Source organism: Falco naumanni, chromosome 3 (genome assembly GCF_017639655.2).
Source record: "Falco naumanni isolate bFalNau1 chromosome 3, bFalNau1.pat, whole genome shotgun sequence".
In the NCBI taxonomy this organism is placed as follows: Eukaryota; Metazoa; Chordata; class Aves; order Falconiformes; family Falconidae; genus Falco; species Falco naumanni.
Window position 1 is genome coordinate 10,447,094 of NC_054056.1, and position 20,019 is coordinate 10,467,112.

The 20,019-nt window shown below is 37.5% G+C and overlaps 1 protein-coding gene across 6 annotated transcripts; it reads left to right on the forward strand.

Moving 5' to 3' along the window:
* The first annotated feature begins 895 nt into the window (after window positions 1-895).
* PDPN (podoplanin) lies at window positions 896-18,858 on the forward strand. Of its 6 annotated transcripts, none has more exons than XM_040585773.1 (6): window positions 896-1,215; window positions 13,128-13,213; window positions 13,801-13,933; window positions 15,960-15,995; window positions 16,389-16,500; window positions 17,094-18,857. In XM_040585773.1, the coding sequence occupies exons 1-6, from the start codon at window positions 1,146-1,148 to the stop codon at window positions 17,098-17,100; spliced, it is 444 nt and encodes a 147-aa protein (XP_040441707.1). In that variant the 5' UTR covers window positions 896-1,145; the 3' UTR covers window positions 17,101-18,857. The 6 variants fall into 6 exon arrangements, with proteins under 6 accessions (XP_040441707.1, XP_040441709.1, XP_040441712.1 ...); XM_040585775.1 differs by having other exon boundaries at window positions 16,389-16,494; XM_040585778.1 differs by having other exon boundaries at window positions 13,840-13,933.
* The last annotated feature ends 1,161 nt before the right edge of the window (window positions 18,859-20,019 follow it).

Sequence of the window (20,019 nt, forward strand, 5' to 3'; positions counted from 1 at the left end):
GACTTCAAGGTACAGACACTGAGGGAGAAAGTCATGTAGTCCTTCACTCAGCGATGAAGCACTGGTATAGTTAGTTCACATGTGAGCGCTGATTAAAACTCACCACATTCCTAAATAGATGTAAATCGGTAGTTCATTACTTGTCCAGGACAAGGGAAGATTCAGAAAAGGATTAATATAAAACATTGATCCCAAAGTCCTGCTTCAGCCCCAGTCCCATCTAACAAACTTTATTTGTGTGAGAAAGTATCCGTTAACAGATGTTGGCAGAGTGTTGATCTAGTCTTGCATACATGCCACGCAATGCTGATGCGCAGAACCATACAAAAGGAAAAACTAGTCTTGCACAGACCATTGTACAGCTATACTGCTCACAGTTACAGATGAAAAGGAAAAATCCTCTCTGTCGGGTGATATTAGCACACCGAGGCTAGCAAGCCTGTGGGCAGAGATAAATGCTAGACTACAGCTAGGGTGTCACTTGAGGACACAAGCTGAGGGAGACTTAGACATGCAGAAAAATTCAGACAGTATTTACTGCAGAAATAACCCATCCTAAAACTATTTCAAGTATCCCTAAATGCACCACACTTGCTCAGATAAACATGGGGGCTCACTGAAATTAAGAAAACCTCCACCAGTTCACAGCTGGAAATAACAGGAAAAATGTTCTTAGTGTTGTTCCTTAAATATTTTTAAGGACAGTTTGCAGAAGGGAGGGAACTACCCGAACACCTCACCCTGCCTAAACACCCTTTCCCCCTTTGCTAAATAAAAGTCTCCTGAAAGCCACAACTGCTCCTGTAACTTTAAACCTGGGCTGAGATCATAATTTTAGTACTGACCAAACAGAGTGCAGAGGGCGGGCCTGGCTCTTCTTTGAGGACCACCTTAGACATGCTCCCACCCCTTGGCTAAAGAAAATAATGCCGACTCCACTCAGTTTTCTTTAGCTGTGCAGTTATCATCTGGGAAAACCTTCCCCTTTAGACTACAGAGGTTAAAGGAATATTTGGAATACCAAAGTATTTTTTGCAGTGATCTCTTTTTGTTATCTCAATTCTCCTCTGCCTCTAAAAAATTTAATCAGAATTTGAATCCATCTGATCTCAGGATTGGAAAGCTCTTCTCTAAGCAGATCAAAGATGTTCATTAAAGTTCAATTCTTCATCATCGTTCTAGGGAGCGTGCCTTTCCTAGCACTTGCTGAAGAAGGTAAGAAGAAACTTTGGTTAACATTATTTCCAGTCATTTCCTGTAATTTAACAGTTTGTGTGCTTACTTATAGGCAATATAGTTGCTCTGTCCTGTTTATAAAACTTTTTGAATTCTTAAGCTACTACTGGGCATCTACTATGGCTGTAATCAGGAAAGAAACACATCAAAAGTTTTCAGACGTGCAGAGTTACGCTCTATCAGGCATTTTCTGTGGGTGTCTGTGTAAGGAAAGGAGGACAGTACAAGCAGTCAGGGAAGACATTACATCAACAGCCCTTGGAAATGTCTTCAGTTTCACTGTAATATATGCAACGGAGACTGCAAGCAATAATTTAGCTGTTACTGACATTTAGGTGGTGAAACTCTACGAAAGTAACTTACAAATCTTTCCATTCAAGAGTTCACTTCTGGTACTTGGAGGCATGACAACAGCTTAGAATGAGCCTTCTGCAGGGTTTTGCTAATACTAACTTAAGCCATACGAGCAAGGGAAACTAAACCAGGAAGAATTATTACCCAGGACAGATTTGTGTTATGTAGTGTTATATATCTACTAGGAAAAAATTGATTTGGCAAACTATTTCTATCGCATTTTAGAAGAAAAATACAATATAGACTTTTAGGTAAAACAGATGTTGAAGTCTTTTTCAGTTAAAGGAGATGAGTCTGATTTATTAACAGTAAATCAGAATTACCCTGAGCAGTACTTGATTCCAGGAACATAACATTCAAATTCAGTCTTTGTGCGTAGTATTTGACTCATTATGAATGAATTGGCCATTGGGCAATGTGCCTGATGTATGCGCAAACAGAAAGTATGCCTGTAGCGGAGAAATACAGCTACCACTGCTATAGAACGTGTTCCAAGCACTAGTGCCCTGAAAACAACTTGACACTCAACCCACTAGTCTTCCAAAGCAGAGATCTACTTGTCTGCCTTGGACTTGGGGACCCTAACCCAAACATATCACTTGATTTTGGCCTGGTGACAATTATCATTCTGCTGGAAATAATCGAGCTATATCGATATACAGGTACATGTGGATGTTGGATGAAACTTCTAATGGGAATTCCTGGTGTCCTGTATGTCAGAATATGAGGCTGGAAGTTTGGGGTTATGCTTCAGAATTTCACAGAAAATCTAAAACCAACAGGTATTAGGCCAATCACAAATACTGCTTTTTGGGCTCACCCAGCTACCTTATCCTTAAAAAGCATCAATATTAAAAGTACCAGAGTTTAAAGCCATAAGAAATGAGGCAAACCCACCACCATTTTACAGAATCCCCTTAAACAGTTTCCAGGATACTAAAGCACAGGTAAAAAGGGTTTTTTTATTTTTTAAGCATATTTTCTTGCAACTCAGAGGAGTACAGCATCGATCTGGTTAAAACCCTGCTAGCCAGAAAAATGATAAAATATTTCCTGCTTGCAAGATTCCACCTCTGTTTCAGTACCAGCATAGTTTGCATTGAACTCTACAGCTGGATCTAGAACATAGTTCACAATATTTAAGGCTTTTTGTGTCCGTTCAGATTTTACAAGTTTTTCTTCATGTGGAGCCAGTCATTTATGATAATGTCCAAAGGATACACCAGGAGAACAGACTCCAGATATAAAATAAGCAAGTCCCAAATATTTTGCATGCATATTGCTGCTGTTTAGCAATAACCACTGCAATTACAAGTTAGAACTAACTTAAAAGGTTAATGCCACCTTCGGCAATCTGTGCCTGCAGTGAAGATGAGAGAATTTTTTTGCCTTGTATAATACTAGGTAGTACTAGGAGTGCGTATATTCATATACCTGAACCTCTAGTCAATTTGGCCTGAGGGTTTTAGAGGAAAAAAGTTTCCCTATCAGATTCTGATACCTCTTAACCCTGACCAGGCCATAAATATAACAACAGAATACCTGCAGATTTATCTAGACACTCTGTTTTATGGATTGAGACTGAATCAAGAAAAGCAGATTTGTTTCGATCAGGAAGTGTATTTCCAAAAGGATTATTATTGGTTCCAAATTTCTCCTTGAATTGCCAAATAAACTGAATTCAGCTCTTGATCCTAGTTTTAAGTATAGCATTTTCCCCCTTGCAGGTAGTGATCCACAGTTTGAGTAGCTTCATTATTATCTGCTGTCTTTGAGTTACTGCAACTTTATGAAAAAGTCAGAGGCAAAGAAAACATTTCAGGACAACTGTGAACCAGAAACATGATTAAAAAATAGCAGTTACCACTGACCTAACAACAGGGCTACCAGCCAACCTATGAACATTTCTGTGAAAACCTATGAATCTTAGAGGGAGAAGTCATAAGTGCTTAAACATTCTTTGCTCATAGGGAACATGAAAATTGTATCTAACACCAGTAAGTTAAAAATGAATGAAGATACATGTTAAAGTTTTCTGCATTCGTGCTACTCTTGACAAAGGCAGCAATGTGGTTTCCAAAAGAAAGGTTAAAGGCTCCTTTAACTGAGTCACATAAAGCAAGACATAACAAAGCTGTAACAGCATAAAATACTATATTGATGTAGAGAAGTTAATTAACATATTAATTCACTTCACTTTATGTGTAAGCTTCCAAATAAAATGGCAGAAATTAGCAAAAATACAGAAAGAAAACCTAGTGACAGATCTTACTTCACTGTCTGCTTAAAACATTCACACATGCTCTAGTTGTGTTATCTACTCATGGTTTAAATCCTAACGAAAACAACCAAGTATTTTTGTCTTTCTTACAACCATGAACAGCCCTGAGCAGTCTATACAAGCTGATGAATATTTAGACTAAGGTATTTCCCTATTGAATGACTAGTAGATACATTTTTGTCCTTCTGTGGTCGGGTTCAGCATATAAAAATTCAGGCAAATCTTTCCACACAGGATCACACCAAATGAGTTGAAATGGAAGTTGGTGTAATTTTTTTCTGGGCACAGCATTAGTCGAACAATTAAAAGCACAAGCATTCAAATGAGTGCTTTACAGAGGCAATGCATTTCCTAATTTGAAAACTTTCCCATTGTGCAAGTATCATTGCAGAGAAGATTAATTTACTGGCTGTCACATAACATGAACAAAAATTAACATGATTGTTTAACAAGTTACCACATGTCACTTGAGCTGTATCAACTGTCCACATGACTGATCTTACCCAGAGGCAAATACTAGATTATACCTCCTTATGCAAGTCTCAAAATTAAACAGGTTTATACTAGGTCATGTTACTTATGTTTTGGACTAAAAGCAAGCACATGGACAGGTTAACTTAGATGAAAAGTGTTTATACAGTAAGAAAGGAATTTGAAGTTTACAGTCAACCATGAAAGACTAAGTTTTCTATGTTTTTCAACGTTATAAAACCCAGAATTGACAAAATCACAAGAAATATTTTTTTCGCAAGTATCTTGATTTACCCAAACTCTGTTGTAAGTTCAGTGACAAAACCAAACAACAGGCAGGCAACTCCAAAGTCTTCTGAAAAATCAAATTCTGTAGCTTCTGGTAGTAAACAAAATGAACAAACAGAATGAACAGTCGCATGTGACTGAAAAGGGAGCCAGTTTTCTACTAAATAAGTACAACAAAACTTTTCACCCTTCATTTGGCTGCATTATGAATGATGAGTACACTTGCACGTGTGTCCCCATATATGCCTGTTGTAAACTACATTAGCATGATACAAATCTAGCTCTGCATGTCCAATACCCGAAACTTAATTATCACAAGAAGGAAAAAACCATCTTACTGGGTCTCAGTAAGTAGGTCTGCAAATCAGTCAGTATTTTGCAGCGTCTTGGTAAAAGACCAGCAGAGAACAGATAAAATTTGCTTTCTCCTCTGCACTGGGAAAGCAGAGAAGCTTGCCCATCTGCATGTCAAGTTACTCCTTGAATCTGTGTAACTTTACAAGCAAAGGAAATAGGCATATTTAAAAGCTTGCAAGTCGACTTTTCAGTAACTCAACCTGCACAGTGAGAACTGGGAACAGAGAGGCCAGATTCTCAGCTCCTGTAATTCAAAAGCTTCTACTAACCCAGGCGTTTACCCCAGATCTCATATTTGTAAGTCATCTGCAAAAGTAAGCAACTGAGAACCTAGAGAGCATTTTTTAGATAATAATAAAAAACCCCAACCAGTAAAGGAAGGATAGCCCACAGCATGCAGGCTGTTGGGCTCCGACAGAAACATGCAGTGTTTCCTCCTCGTGTCATTTGAGGCAAGCCATACATACACACGTACCACAGAAATGACTACTGTTTGCCCAGCTCTAACATATGGTCTGTCTCAGCTGCACGTTTGTTTTGTTGGTTTGTTTGCTTTTTGTCTGGATGCGGTCAGGAATTACAGGACAGAACCCAAATGCTGCCAGGTCCTACTAGTCACCGCATCCCAGATCCATGTTGCAGACAGGCAGCCTCTGTAACGGCCCCCTCGGATTTCTGTGCGCACATACCATACCCTCAGTTTGAATTAATGCTGCAGCAATGCTCACATAGCTGTGCAGCATACAACTTGCTACACAGCATTTCAGAAAAAAGATAAGGATTGGGACTATAGGTATGCTGGGTTGTTCTGAAGAGAATCAAATGAGAAAAGTAAGAGACAGATTTACTATTGATTTCCAACTCTGTCTCAGAAGCTTGGCCAAAGACACTCAAAAGAAATAGGAACTGTGATGCTGAGCACATTCTCATGTTGCTTTATGACTGCCTCATGTTTTTTCCATCTTTGTATTTGTTGATTGCAAACACAACAGCCAGCTTAAGTTGCATCAGAACAATTCTTTGTGAAGGCACAATTCAGCTGTGTACACCATTTCAGGCAAACATACTCTCTTAGGAGGGCTTGAGCAGAATATGAGAGATGCTGCTGAGTCTGTGAAGGGGATGCACTTAATGCCAAATGCATATTGATATGTTTTTATGACTACAGAAGCCATCCATATACTAGCTAGTATGTTTGTTAGTATCAAAGTCAGACTAAACATATTTGAATGGATCTGGCTTGCTGTGTGGCAATATAAAGCAGCCAGCCAAAAATCATTGTGTGAACAAAATTAAAGCCTAACCAGTTTCCAGTTTAGTGTTTAGCATGCATATTTCAAAGAAATGAGTTAAGAAATAATCATGCAAAGAGTTCTGCTGGCAGATACAAGGGGTTAGTAACCTTTACCAACACAGCTGTGAATGGGCCTCAGTTTCAGGAAGGAAGTGATTTAGGGAAAAGGTTAGTTTTACTGTATTAGAGGTAATTTCTTAATTCCTTTTGTCTGCATTTATATATCTCACTATTTGAACATGGATTGTCTGCTGCACACACCATAAAATTTGCTGATCCACTACACAAAATTTTGTACTTTTCTCCTTGCCTTAGCTGCAACACTCCCTTTTCCTTGACCATGTGAATGGGATAAACACAGTATGGTAATGCTGCAGTTTTAGGTGCCGCTTACAGAAAGATGCAAAAGAGACTTACAGCTTGATCACAACTCCAATCTTCTTGTCCCAGTCAAACCCCTACTGCTCAGAGAAAACAATGAAATTGCTAGTAAGACCACAAACAGGGTCACAGGGCAGCAAATGGCAGTAAGAAAGTAGGCTTAGCCCACAACATTCATGGGATAGCAACTGAGGTCAGCGTGCCTACCAGACAAGAAATCAGAGATTAACACAGCAACACTATTAAAAGCATAAAACTTAGAAGATTCATCTCTAGTTCTGCAAGGAATATTTTAAAGGAATATCCTGTAATAGAGTTTCTGCAGTCTTAATGGCCACAGCTCTGTGGCCAATTTTATCCTTGCATAAGAGAAAGCGTAGTAAATCACCACCTTTTCCTCTTGTGGCTTTGTTTCCTAACTCTGGTTGTGGGTCATATACCTCTAGCAAGCACTTGACGAGCAGTTATTTTTCTATCTACTCAGTTAAAACGCATTTTGTTTTACTTTTCTGTGGATATCCTATATATGGCAATGTAGACTATTATAACATTCAGAAGACATGTGACTTAAGAACATTCAGAAGCAGCCAAGTGATTCTTTGCCACTTGGCACTGTAGATTCAAACTCTGGTTTTGTTCCTTTGGCTAAGCTAGCCACAGCAATAGAAACCATCTGTAGTAGGGTGTGGTGACCAAAGGAAATGTTTCTGACAATTCAGCAAAACATTGTCATCATGAGCTACATGGAATACCTGCGCAAAATCAGTCATACTCTGGATAGGGCTCAGTTAAGTCCTTCCTTGTGCATCATGAGCATTTTTCATCTAGCAGATACTTTCCAAAGTTCATAGTCACCCACCTTCCTTCGTTACATAAAGCAAAGCTGTTGATCTTTGTATAAGGAAACTGCAGCATGCACTTCAGGATTTAGACAGGCAGTACATACTTTCTCCCCAACAACAAAAAGTCTAGACACTTAAACACATGCCAGGACACTTCTGTATTATGTCATGATACATTACTCAAGCTTCCAGAAAGAATTAACAGAAAAAGAGAAAATGCCAAGGCTAAAGAAAATGAAGTTTTCAGGATACTGCAGATGTCATGAATTTTGCAGAAGCCACAGGTACAAATGAGAATTTTGGTTCTTATTAAAAAAACTTCCTTGCCTTTCTAAAGTCTAAAAATTTTAACTGTCCAAAGGCTCAAAATCCAGAATAAACTATATCATATTCTTCAGAACCTCAGATTTTCAAAGTAAAAAAAAAAAAGTACTACCCTGGATTTGGCAGTATTTAACCATTTCACAAATTGAGGATGAGGCCAAATAACAGACAAAATTGTATTTGAAAGCTACAGAGCTGCTGCTGAAATATTATGCATTCAGAAGGCTGATACCTTATCAAGTCACACATTTTTGTTAAACTTCCACCACCATGAGTAAAAGTTTCCACTGAGCTTACAACTGAACTTACTCCAATAATGAGATACTGACTTGAAGACTTACTTTGCTCATAATCAATTTAAGGTCTGTGTGTGAATAATGCTTCCTCAGAAAGAGAATTCCTGTATCAGGACATAAATGCTGAGTAAAACATGGCCAAAACAGGACGCCTGACACAGGTACATTGACAGTCCAACACCACCACTTGGCCTGCACCAATTCAGGAAGCAGATACTGAAAAACATTAGTCCACTCCAGACAGCTCAGTGATCTCTCAAACAGAAGAGTGATATCTCCCAAGTGACCTGTCCCACTAAATTCTTTCCCTTGCTTTTCTCGAGAAGCATTCCATAAAGCACTTATCTAGCAGAGCTGGATAGACTAAAATATAAGATGCAGATAAAACTAAACTTGCATTTTAAGATCAAAGCCTTTGTTTGACAGTTAACCTGCTAGTTAGTTTTTGTTAGCTGTTATAACTGAAGCTGCTCCCCCCTCTCCCCCACCCCAAATAGGAGCAGAGGGACAATGAGCAATAAAGATTATTTGAGTTCTTGCTAGAGGGAATCCTTTAAGGTTAGCCATTTTTACCTACTGGTCTTTTATCGCAGAGATGGAAACTCATTCTATTTTGAGGGCTTCCTATTTCAAGTACTAAACTAAAATACCGGCTTACAACTGCCTTTGCCCACTAGCGTCTGTGTTTATCCAGACTGCTGGGAAAGAAATAAGATCTTACAACATTTTTCATCTTCAGAAGTATCTTTGTTGGTTTTGGAGATACCTGAAAGAAATGCTAACGAACAACAGTTTTACAACTCACTCTCCAACAAAACCACTGTGCTTTGAAAGCAACCCTAAGAGGTTTTTCTAGTAAACTGTCACTCCATGCATAACAATAAGTAGTGAGCTCATCTTCCCCTAAGTGGGTCATGGGATGCTTAACCATGGGATGTTTTCAAAGCAGTATTAAACTTTTAAAGACATAAAATTTTCTCCTGGTGTGAGAAGCTGCACCCTGATAGCAGCTGGGGACTTTGAAGTGAAACGCACCCAGCTGGAACTTTGGCAGAAAAGAGATGTAATGATTAATTCACATCTGCAGCAATGTATAGCTGCAAACAGAAGAGGCGATAGGGCTGGTTGGAGACAATCATAGCACTGTGAGGCAATGTTTTTATTTACAGCCTCCTCTAAGATAATATTAAGAACATATGCAGAAGCACTACTTAACCCGATGGCTCTTGCTACATTTGGCCCACATAAGATGAAACCAACAAATGACTACAGCACATACACCCTTACACCCCATTTACATTCTCTTCTATGTCAGTGGTATATATGCCTTGTACTGGGTACAGGGAAAGAAGTTACAAGTCCAATTAGTTTCTCTCAATTGCATTTAAATATTTTTTACTTTATTATGACTTCCTCCGACAAAGAGTATTAAATATGCCATCCTACAAATGCAGTACACCAATAACACATCACCTCCCAGTCTCTAAGAGTCTGCTTAACTACCACCTAGACCACCTCCACCATCTGTCCAGAAAAATCAAACCTGGAAACATACTCCAGGGACTATTCTCCAGCAAACACAGCACCTCAGCTTGAACACAGTATTATGTAGATTGGATAGGGCCGGGACAAGAACTTGACAGTAGCAGAAATCAGCTTGACCTGTGAGCTTTAGGAAGTTAACAGGGGAGCCATATTATTCTAGTTTCCCTTTATAGTTAAGGAAAGCCAGCACTACTAATGATGACCCAAATCTCAGGTGAGCTGAATTCCCTTCTAGAAGTATTTATCTTTCCCTACAGACTATAAAAGAAGATAAGGGCAAGCAGGCACCTTATTTAGGCACCTTTAATAAGAACCTAAAATTAGTCAAGATTAATCTGGGCCACCTCCTTTTGTCAATCACTGTACAGAGGGCAAATGCACTGAAATAGATTTTCTACATGGCACTTATTGCCAAGAATCTGCAATAACTTTTATCACGCACAGAATAATTCTTTTGTGTTTCTGCGACATTCACTAATTCTCTACACCCTTGTTCTGTGACACAGTTTCCTTTCCTGCCTTCACTATCAGGTCATTCTTCAGGCTGAAAGCTACTGCCACACCAAAAGTATAAGCAGCTTCTCTGAATAAGCTGCTTGTTGTTAACATACAAAACTTCACCTTCTACTTGGTGTTTTTCCTCTGGTAATTGGTTTTCTCCGTCTTTGCTTATTTTGCAACCAGTGAATAAAAGCTGTTTTTTCAGTTCCAACTGGGATTACAAGGTAAACTGTTCCATACACAATTCATGTTGTTGAGCTCTATTGCTATTTCTTTCTTTATACCTGACATTCACATAGCATAATCCCAGTACTGTACTTTAAAGACATTACTTTAAAATACTTTTTGCTTATAAAGTAGTGCTGTATCTTAACATGCCCTGATCTTTAGAAGGTGACTAAATCAACACACCTAAAAGTCAAGCCCCCTTTGTTCCATCTCAACAGAAAATTTTCAATGCTGCTTACTTGGGGTATTTCAAATGTGACCAAAACATTATTTACACCATCTAATTTGGAGATATGATTCACCCTGGCCTGTTCTGGCCTTTGCAAGGATTATAAGGTGATTTTTGGGAAACTGGCTGGCTTAATTAGCCACTATATTAGGTCTCATGTTGGCATAACATGAATATACTTTCTTCATCTGTTAGTGCCTAAAGTACTACTTGCACACCCTTTTGGCTCTTAAATAGAAAGTGTATCTGTATTCAGGCTTATAAAAGGTATAAAAATATAAAATTCTATTTACTTGAGTAAACATGGAATTAGAAATCTAAATTTAGATCAGTGTTTAGTCTCTTGGCAATGGGACAAAGCTCTCAGTCTTACATGGTTAGAGATGGATGAAAAATTTGTAATTTGGTTCAAAAATGAGTTTTGGGAGCAAGAAAAAATATTTGCAAATTTCCGGTAGAACTCAGATGAGAGTTTCAGGCAGAAACAGATATTTTTTTTCTCCAGTGTCAAATCATTCATCCTTTTTATGAAAAGTTTCCTTTAAAGTGCCAGTGCATTTTTTTCTTTTACTCATTTCAAAATTAAATATTGTCTTTTTCATTTGAAATAACATCTTTATTTTAAAAGGGACAGTTATAAAGTGAACAAAAAAATGGGACTAAATTAAAGAAAAATAATTTCCAAGTAATATACACACAGCTGATCCAAAGTGATTCTATTCTTTTTCAAATTTTGACTGATACCAAGGAAAGTGTCTGTTCCTTCTAACTTCAGTCAAAGTACAAAAATTGTTTACTTGCCTCTATCATATACAACACAAGTAGGATGCATTTAGGATCATAGCCTTTCATGTGAGTCTTACCATGTGGAACTAGTCTAACAATTCAGAAATAGTCTAACTTCAAATGCAGAGGAGATGAGAATGTTTTTACGTCACTAAAAAGCAGGTGAAATTAGTAGAAGCAGTGTTAACATTTAATAAAACAAACAGGTCATGAATATTTCTCTTACATAAAATATTCAAATGGTACAGTAAATCCCTGTCTTTAAATAACTCATGTGAATAGCTGTCCTCCTCCATGAAGACATCACTATGCAGCACTACCAATATACCACTTCCAATTTACCAAATTACAGAGGTATCAAGCTGTCTTGCAAAGGAGAAAAAGATTAGTTATTCTTTGTTCATAATTGGCCTGTTAGCAGCTGACAATTGTTACCTAGCATGCATCACAGGCAAATTATGTGCAAGCAGCCAGGGTTTTCTCCAACAGCCCTAAAAGGTCTCTGCCTTTTGAAGAGCATGAACGTGGCTCTCAGTCATACAACCATCAGCTACCATTGCAGTATTTCCTAGCAATAACGCAGTGTTATTCTGAAAAAGTTTAAGCTGGATTTGAAAATGTTTGGACAAACTGTTGCTCTGATTGCTGAAATAGAAGTTAGATGCAAACTCCAAATCCAGGAAAGATTTTTTCAGAAGTTTTAGGGTTTTTTTTTGCCTGAAGTTTTTGCTCAGGACAATGTTTATTAGTAGCTCTTTGCTTTAAATGTAAATGCTGGTATCTGGAATTAGCAGAACTCTTACGGCCCAGGCAACAGCATAATAAGCAGCCTCACCTAGCTTTGTAATCATACAGATCAGGTACCATACCACATTAACATCATACTGTATATGGACATAGTTTGATGAATCAGCAAGAAGCTTAATTGAATGATACTTACATTTTCAATATTTTCTTGATACTGCCAGTTATCTTCACATATCTGTATCTTTCATGTTCTACCTTGTCCCATCTCATCTTTCCTATTGGTGAAGTCTGGCTGTCTTTGTAAAGAGTGAGCATTGTGCAGGCCAAAATTTAAATGTCCATTATACCAAAGACCACAGATGACATGCATAGGTCTAGAATAAAAAGGGAGACCTTACAGTGTTACCTAAAAAAATCCAAAATGTGGCAAGTAGGGTTTGCCACTTCAGAAAAATCTGAGTAGGTTTGTGCAAGAATATTTTCTAAACTATAGCTACACCTGTAAATAATAACAATAGTTCTAAAAATAAAGGTTGCAGCTGGGACTGAACTGGAAGATGGGAGAAAGCTCTTGCATTTCAGAAAATGAAAGATGCTTGAAGTAATTTATCCAAATACATAAGTTAATGCTTAACTTGAAATCTGGAAGTCGCATCCACTGGGGCAGGAGGGAGGAATCTTTTCTTCAAAGAAAAGAAATAAATCTTTTCTTGGCCACAGTTTTTATTAACCAATATGTTTCAAGGTTATATCAGGGTTAAATGTGTACTTAAGTTTTGTCCTACAGCTTTGTACAAGAGTACAGCAGATTCAAAGTTAATCCAGATAATTTTGTAAACCTAAGTGCATGGGGCAGGGAGATGGAACTCTACATAGATCTCATGTTTAACAAAATTTACATGTCAAAGTAGCCAGAACATGTGACTACCAAGTAAGATCCTAACAAATTTTCTAAAATTTTATTCAGCAAGCTCAGTTCTAGAAGGAGAAGAAAGTGCAACAATTGATTTCAGAGAGAGAAATGACACAGAATATGAAGAATTACCAACCCTGGTGAGTATCATACTGAATAGAGATTCCTTTAGGTTACCCTGATTTCATATTCCTAGTATTGTCTCATGGCTTAGGTTTTGAATAATCATTATAAATTATGAAGAATAACCTTGAGTTCTAACACCAATGCTTTTTTGCTTTGCAAGCAATCATGTTGAAGGTGACAATTTAAAGTTTTTTTGGCAGCTGTTTTGCGCTGCAAAAAGCATTCATAACCTGCTTATTCACTGCCATTTACCTTCTAATTCAGTAACTCTCCATTAGCTTCAGTGAAACCAAACTGCCAAACTAGTGTAAAAAAAGAGAAACAGAAAAAAAGGCAGGTCTGCAATATTCTGCAGTCCTTTCCTACACCATTTGTAGTCCTCAAATGAAAGGTTCTCTGATCTGGAAAGCCTCTAGCTGGGAAGACAAATTGGCTTTTTTTTTGTCACTGTACAAAAGTCAAAGATGACAGGTGATAGCTAAAAAAAAGCATCCGTGAGGCACCTGATAGATGAAGAAATTTAAATGCTTATTCCATACGTGTAGACTGGATGTACTGAGGTTTTCTTTTCCCTCTTTTTCCCCCCCACCAATTCTTATAGTTGCCCACAAGACTACACAATGTAACAAATCTCTTGCAGTTTGGACAACTGATGACCACAGAAAGTGCATTTGCCACAGCTGAAGAGAGTGTTAATTCTACTGGTTATGAAGTTAACACAGAAGATGTTGATGGTAAAAACAAGTATCTTTCATTGTTCTTTTTTTATAGCTGAGTTTTACTGCCATCTACTTAATATCTGGAAAATTCAAGTACCAAGTTTAAGGTGCTCTCAAAGGTAGCACTGCTGATTTTTGAAAGGAAAAAGTTAAGATATCTAAAACTACTTCTATACCATTTTATTCACCAATGCACTGCCAGTTCTACTCTGAAGCCTTCACTTTGATTTTCATACTAATCATCTGAAAAGAAACAGCTCTCCAGCTTGTGTTTTTTTGGGTGTGGTTTTTTTTTCTCCTTTTTTTTTTGACCAACTCAAATGCAGAAAACTTTAACTGTTAGAGCCTGACTGTTCTCTCAATTTTGGCTGAGTTGTCTGTCTTAGCTTCCCTGCAGAGACACAAATTACTGTTGTGCATGTACAAAGAAAATTGCACCCATTTCTATACAGTAGTCAACAAGCAACAGATGGGTGCAGGAAGCTGGTAAAGTGCATTCTGACCCGTTTACCTTATGCCTGCTCAGCTGTCTTGCAGGCAGCTTGCTGAGTACCTACACCTTTGTGTCTGATTGTGTACAGGAGAATGTGTGGGCAAAACAAATGGGCATATGCTCTATATGGCTTTTGGATCAGGACTGTTCTTAGTGGTTTGTTCTTGTGTTTACCAGCAAAAAAAAAAAAACAAAACACAGGGATTATACTTTCTGCTCCAATATTCCCCTCCTGCAACAGTATCAATGACTGGTCATAAGTTTAATGAATCTCACTTTAAAATGGCCAGATGAGCAGTTATGAGAAGAGAGGTCTTTTTGTTTCCAGACCAACTTTTTGATAACTAAATGCAAATTTAGCAGTGTCTAAACAAATGAAGCATGGTTTCTCCAATTTATGTGAACAGTAATAGCTGCTGCCAACAGATGCTCACAGTGCACTTTACCTCAGATATAAACTAAAAAAACAGGTCATAAGTTTGAGAAGTCTGTGACGCTTACAAGTATGTCACATTCACCTATCAGAATACATTTGTGATAGCTTAATTCACATGAATGGCAGTCTGTCAATCAAATCTCAAGTCAGTTTGGTTTTAGCATATAGGCTTTGGTTTGAAACAGTCAAATCTATCTGGTGGCAGTTGTATTTCTACAAAGTCCTAGAGTGTGTATATAATTTACTACTTTCCCTCTAAGTAGCCTGAGCCAATTACTTCTAGACATGAGCAAACACCTTCTTTACCTAGCTTCTTTTTGAAGCTTCTGTGTTCAATGGCAATTTTATGTCCCTCAATAAATTAGACTCATTTCTTTAGAAATTGTACATGCTTTTATCTCCTTTTCCAGCCTGCTTGCCTCTGCTGAGAGCATAGACCTCTTCTCTTACCATTAAACAACAGAAGCAGTGTTTAGTAGATCTGAATTGCAGATAGAATTTTAAGAACTTTTCTAAAGGACATAAGTACTAAAGAATTGGGATGACATATTTCTAATGAATTAAAAGTAGCATTTGTGTTTCATCTGCTTCTGATGGGGACTCCACTAAAAATTCAATTCCAGAATTAGATAAATGTACTAACCAGATTTTGTACAATCTTCCATACACAAAAAAAGCTACTTAAACTTTTAAACTGCTAAAACCCCTTTCTAAATAGACAATAGTTCAGCAAATACACTGAGAGCAAGGCAAAATTTTACCAGCCTGAACCTCAATTAAAATCTGACTTCTGTCTTAGTTATAATCACTTTACACCAGGTATATCCTTACTGAACTTAATGAGATCACACTTAAGTTTCGCTGGTACATATTAGATCACAATCAGTCCCTTAGATTTTAATTTCTTTCTATTACTTCAGAGAGCTTTTTGCCCTCATTCCCTCAAGCTTTTCATCTGCTCACTTCCTGTCAACAGAACTACCCGTTACACAGCCCTCAAACCATTGTGATTTAGCTGATAAAAGTTTCCCTTGGATATAGCATTATAAATTGGGATGCAAAACTCTGTAGAAAGCAGAGTAAAAGTAATTATTTTCTTTCTGGCTTTACAGGTGAACTGAGTGGGGAACCAGAGAAAACTGAAAAAGGTATTAAATAGAATTGTTTATAAAGACAAGGGAGAACTTAACTGCTAACCGATACCCTTCTAAAAGCCACTAGCTATGCCCATGCTATTCTCAAATAAAAGTTTTGGGAAGAGCCACAAGTCAAACTCCCTGACCTGCCTCCTGCAGTGCACCCCATTACTGTCTCCACAGCTACTACATCTGTACAGAGCCCTCCAGCCCAAAGGCACATTTGCAGGTCTGCAGGCTACAACTAAGCCTGCTGAACTTCCCAAACCTGCCTCCGAGTTCATGAGAGAGAAAGAAATTTTCCCCAAGGAGTGGGATGCAGCAGAACAGTGTCAGTTCTATCAGTAGCCTCTCATCAATGGTCTCCATGAGAAACATGCTAACATTCCTTATTCCCTCTTTCAGGTGGCCTGGAAACGATTGCACTGGTTGGAATAATTATTGGAATCATAGTTGCAGTTGGAATCCTTGCAGGAATAATCATCGCTGTTGTAAGGAAGATGTCAGGCAGGTACTCGTAAGTAAATTGCTAATCATGCTTTTCAAACAAGCATCATCCTCTGAGCAAGGTCACAGGAATTGCTTCAGAAATTTCTAATGCTTCCATTTTGACAAAACAACCTATTTTCATGTTACACAGTGCCCGATTCTGTAAGAGCTGCCAATGTGATGTGAGTGATCTAAACCCCCTCATGTGCTTAAAAATGTCTGCCAGATAACAGTATGCATGCTGTCACAACACTCATCAGGTGCATAAGTTTTGGATTACTCTGCTGCACAGAGGTAAAATTCACTACAATTATTACAGGGCCAACTTCTGGAAGTGCTGGATAACATGTAAACACTGACAAGTGATTTTTATTTTATTGCTCTGGACTTTTGTGGAAGCTATTTTGGTACCAACGAGATTCATTTGTGCCATACAAATCTAAAGTGCTTTACAAAGTAGCAAGAAAACCACACTACACTTAAATACTGTTCACCCAGCATTATGAGAAAGCAAAATATGAACTGGGAAGTGAAGTACAGCGGTGACAGGAAAGACAAGCAGGGAGGAAAAGAGATCATGTAACTATGAACAACAACATGTTTGTGGTTTTTGTTTTACAGGCCCTGAAAACAGCTGAAACAAGCAACCATGCCATTCTACACCAGAAAAATACAAGTGCTTCTTATTTCATAAGAACTAAAGACTATTCCTGTTTTGGTGTGAGAAGATGATCCATGGAAAACATGGTCAAAGAATTCCAGATCTATGGGGATCACACACAACTAAGGACTTCTTCCCCCACTACAGAGTATAAACATTTCATAGGATTTTTACTAACCAGGAGTTTACTGGAAGAAAGGAAAAGCTAATGCAGTAAGAAAAAACCCAGCACCAATGAGATTTACAACTGAAATGTGATTTGCAGGTAATATATGCTAGCTTGATTTTTAAATGATATCAAAAATTATTTCACATTACATTTTATGCATTTCTTTAAAAACATACCTGGAATCTTATAAGTGTTTTTGACTGATTAAGTGCTTGTGGCATGTTTATCTACCAAATGACGTATCAAAAAGGAGGAATTAGCTTCAGAGAGAACCAGTTATTTACAAATTTAGAAAATACTAGATATTGGAAGCTAAAAGCCTTTCCACTATTGATACGGATTTTTCTGCTTTTGAGACTTATTATTGGCAAAATATGGTAGGCCCAGCTGGAACTGACCTACCAACTGAAAGCTTGCTAATCTGACTGTTGCACCAGGAATTTCCTGTCTTCTGTTGTTACAGAGACATACAGGGATTGAAATACACATCCTGAATGAAAGGGTGCTTGGAAAATACCCAGTTTTGATGGGTCACTTTAACCAGTTACTCAGCATGCTTTAGAGCTGACATGTAGAAGCTTTTGAATTAATAGAAGCCTTTCAATTAGCGTATGCATTTTTTTTATCTGCCTCATTTTCTAACTGTACAGTTGGCTTGTTTGATAACGTGTGCAACACTAGATCAGAATATGTTAACCAAGTATAATGCATCTTTGGAGTCTCCAGCTTTTCTGTGGCGTATTTAATGCCACAGTACCCAAATGCAGAATTCAGACCAAAGTTTTTTTATGTCAAGCGGCTGCAATGCATCATGTTTTCTAAACTTTAAGGCACTTAAATGTTTGGTGTAAAAATTATGATAATCCATATGGTCAATAATTGCTAAAGATGTCAATTTATCTATATTTGCTTTTCTGTTTCATGTGCCATGAACTATCACATCAATCCAAGCTTTGGAAATAAAAGTTGTAATGTAAATTGTCTTATTTTACAATAATTGTTCTTTATTTTCTTAAAAAAGTTAATGTTTTAAACTTCCCTTAGTCTTCCTAAATTATTTTGCTACTTGTCTTGTCAGTGCAGTGTCTACAACTCATTTGACACTGATAAATGAAACTATCATAAAAACTAAACATGGGAGAAAAAATAATTCACAGGTTTTTTTAGTGTCATTCTTAAGCTCATATAATGGGACACTCAGCCTGTGATTACCAAGTAGTAAATTTTATCTTCGGACTGGTCTGTGCTGAGACCTACAGACTAGATCCAAAGGCTGTGATTTCTAGATTCTGGTGACTTTATTTTTATTGCATCTATAAAGTTTTTGAAGTCTGAATTTAGACTTCTTGTCAATCTCTGAATTAAAGCATATTTGGATACAAAGTCTTAGTTTGTAGCTTGCTGTCAGTAAACATAGGTGTCTCCAAATTACTGAGCTTTTACTCCTAGTAATACTTTACCTGGAACAGTCATTCTCTTCCTTACCAAAGGAAGATTCTAAACTACAGTTTTCCTGCAGGAACAACTTTCCCCTTGAATAACTATTCCCATCACATTACAAGCAGTATCCACAGGTAGGCAATTTATAATGAAATCAAGTTTTGAGACTCTGCTCTGATAAAACACTATCAAGTTCATTACATGTAAATTGAAATTATTCAGTATGTATGCACCCACACAAAGACGCAACTAACATTAAGGAATTTCCCACGTGTTTGGATTTAAGTACTAATCCCCATGCAGTGCAACTTCAGATGCAGAGCACATGCATCCCAGAAGTTGTCCACAGTAATGCAATACCATGCAATAATACATTCATGTGTCACCTCCAGCATAATCTCACCTGGTTATTTCTGCTTACACTTAAAAGCTGCATAAAACTAAAATAAGGGAAAAATTAATGATACCACTGTACAAAGTCATGTTATATAAAAAAACCTATAACAAGTCTAAGCTTAGTGTATAACTCAGTTCTTCACTAATGCTAAGTTGGTATTGGGCATTGTACTTTACAAAATCCAACACCCACAAGTGAGCTTCAAGTAGGCTGCAAAGTTTTCACTACCTTTAAGCCATGGGACCTTGATTTAACAGTTTTTTTCAAGGCATCTAAGTAAACACTTAAGCATCAGTAATTTTTTTTACCTATGACTCATTGCATTCTGCAGCATTACTCATGTAACTCAGTTATGCAGTTAGGGTAAACTTTCATTTCTGAAAGTTCTGGTATATTAAATCAGCTATCTTTAAAGAAAACAAGTCTGCAGTCTCTTACAGATGAGTATACGAGGTCCCATCCCTGAAATACAATTCACACACACCTTAACACATTTTCCAGTTCCTGTGACAGTTGAAACATTTATCTTGGCTAGGAAGACTAACTTTTCACACTCACACTAATGTCCTTTGCGCCTGTACTTTTAGGTTACAGTACTTCAAGGGGACCAGATTACTTCAAGTATTGTTTCCAAGTGTCCATACATACCACTGGTTTTTAAAAGATAATTATAACAAAGTTTTATGCATGACTGTTCTATTTGCATGTGTGACTTGTATGAATTAGCTAAAAATGCATGTAAACTCTTATGAAAGCAGAAGTATCACAGCTTTTTCTTATTGTGGCAGTGTAAAAGAACAGCATTTTCTGTTACTCCAGAGTTAACAAATTCTTGTCTGCACTGGAAACTACTCCATAAAACGCTCTGACAAAATGCATG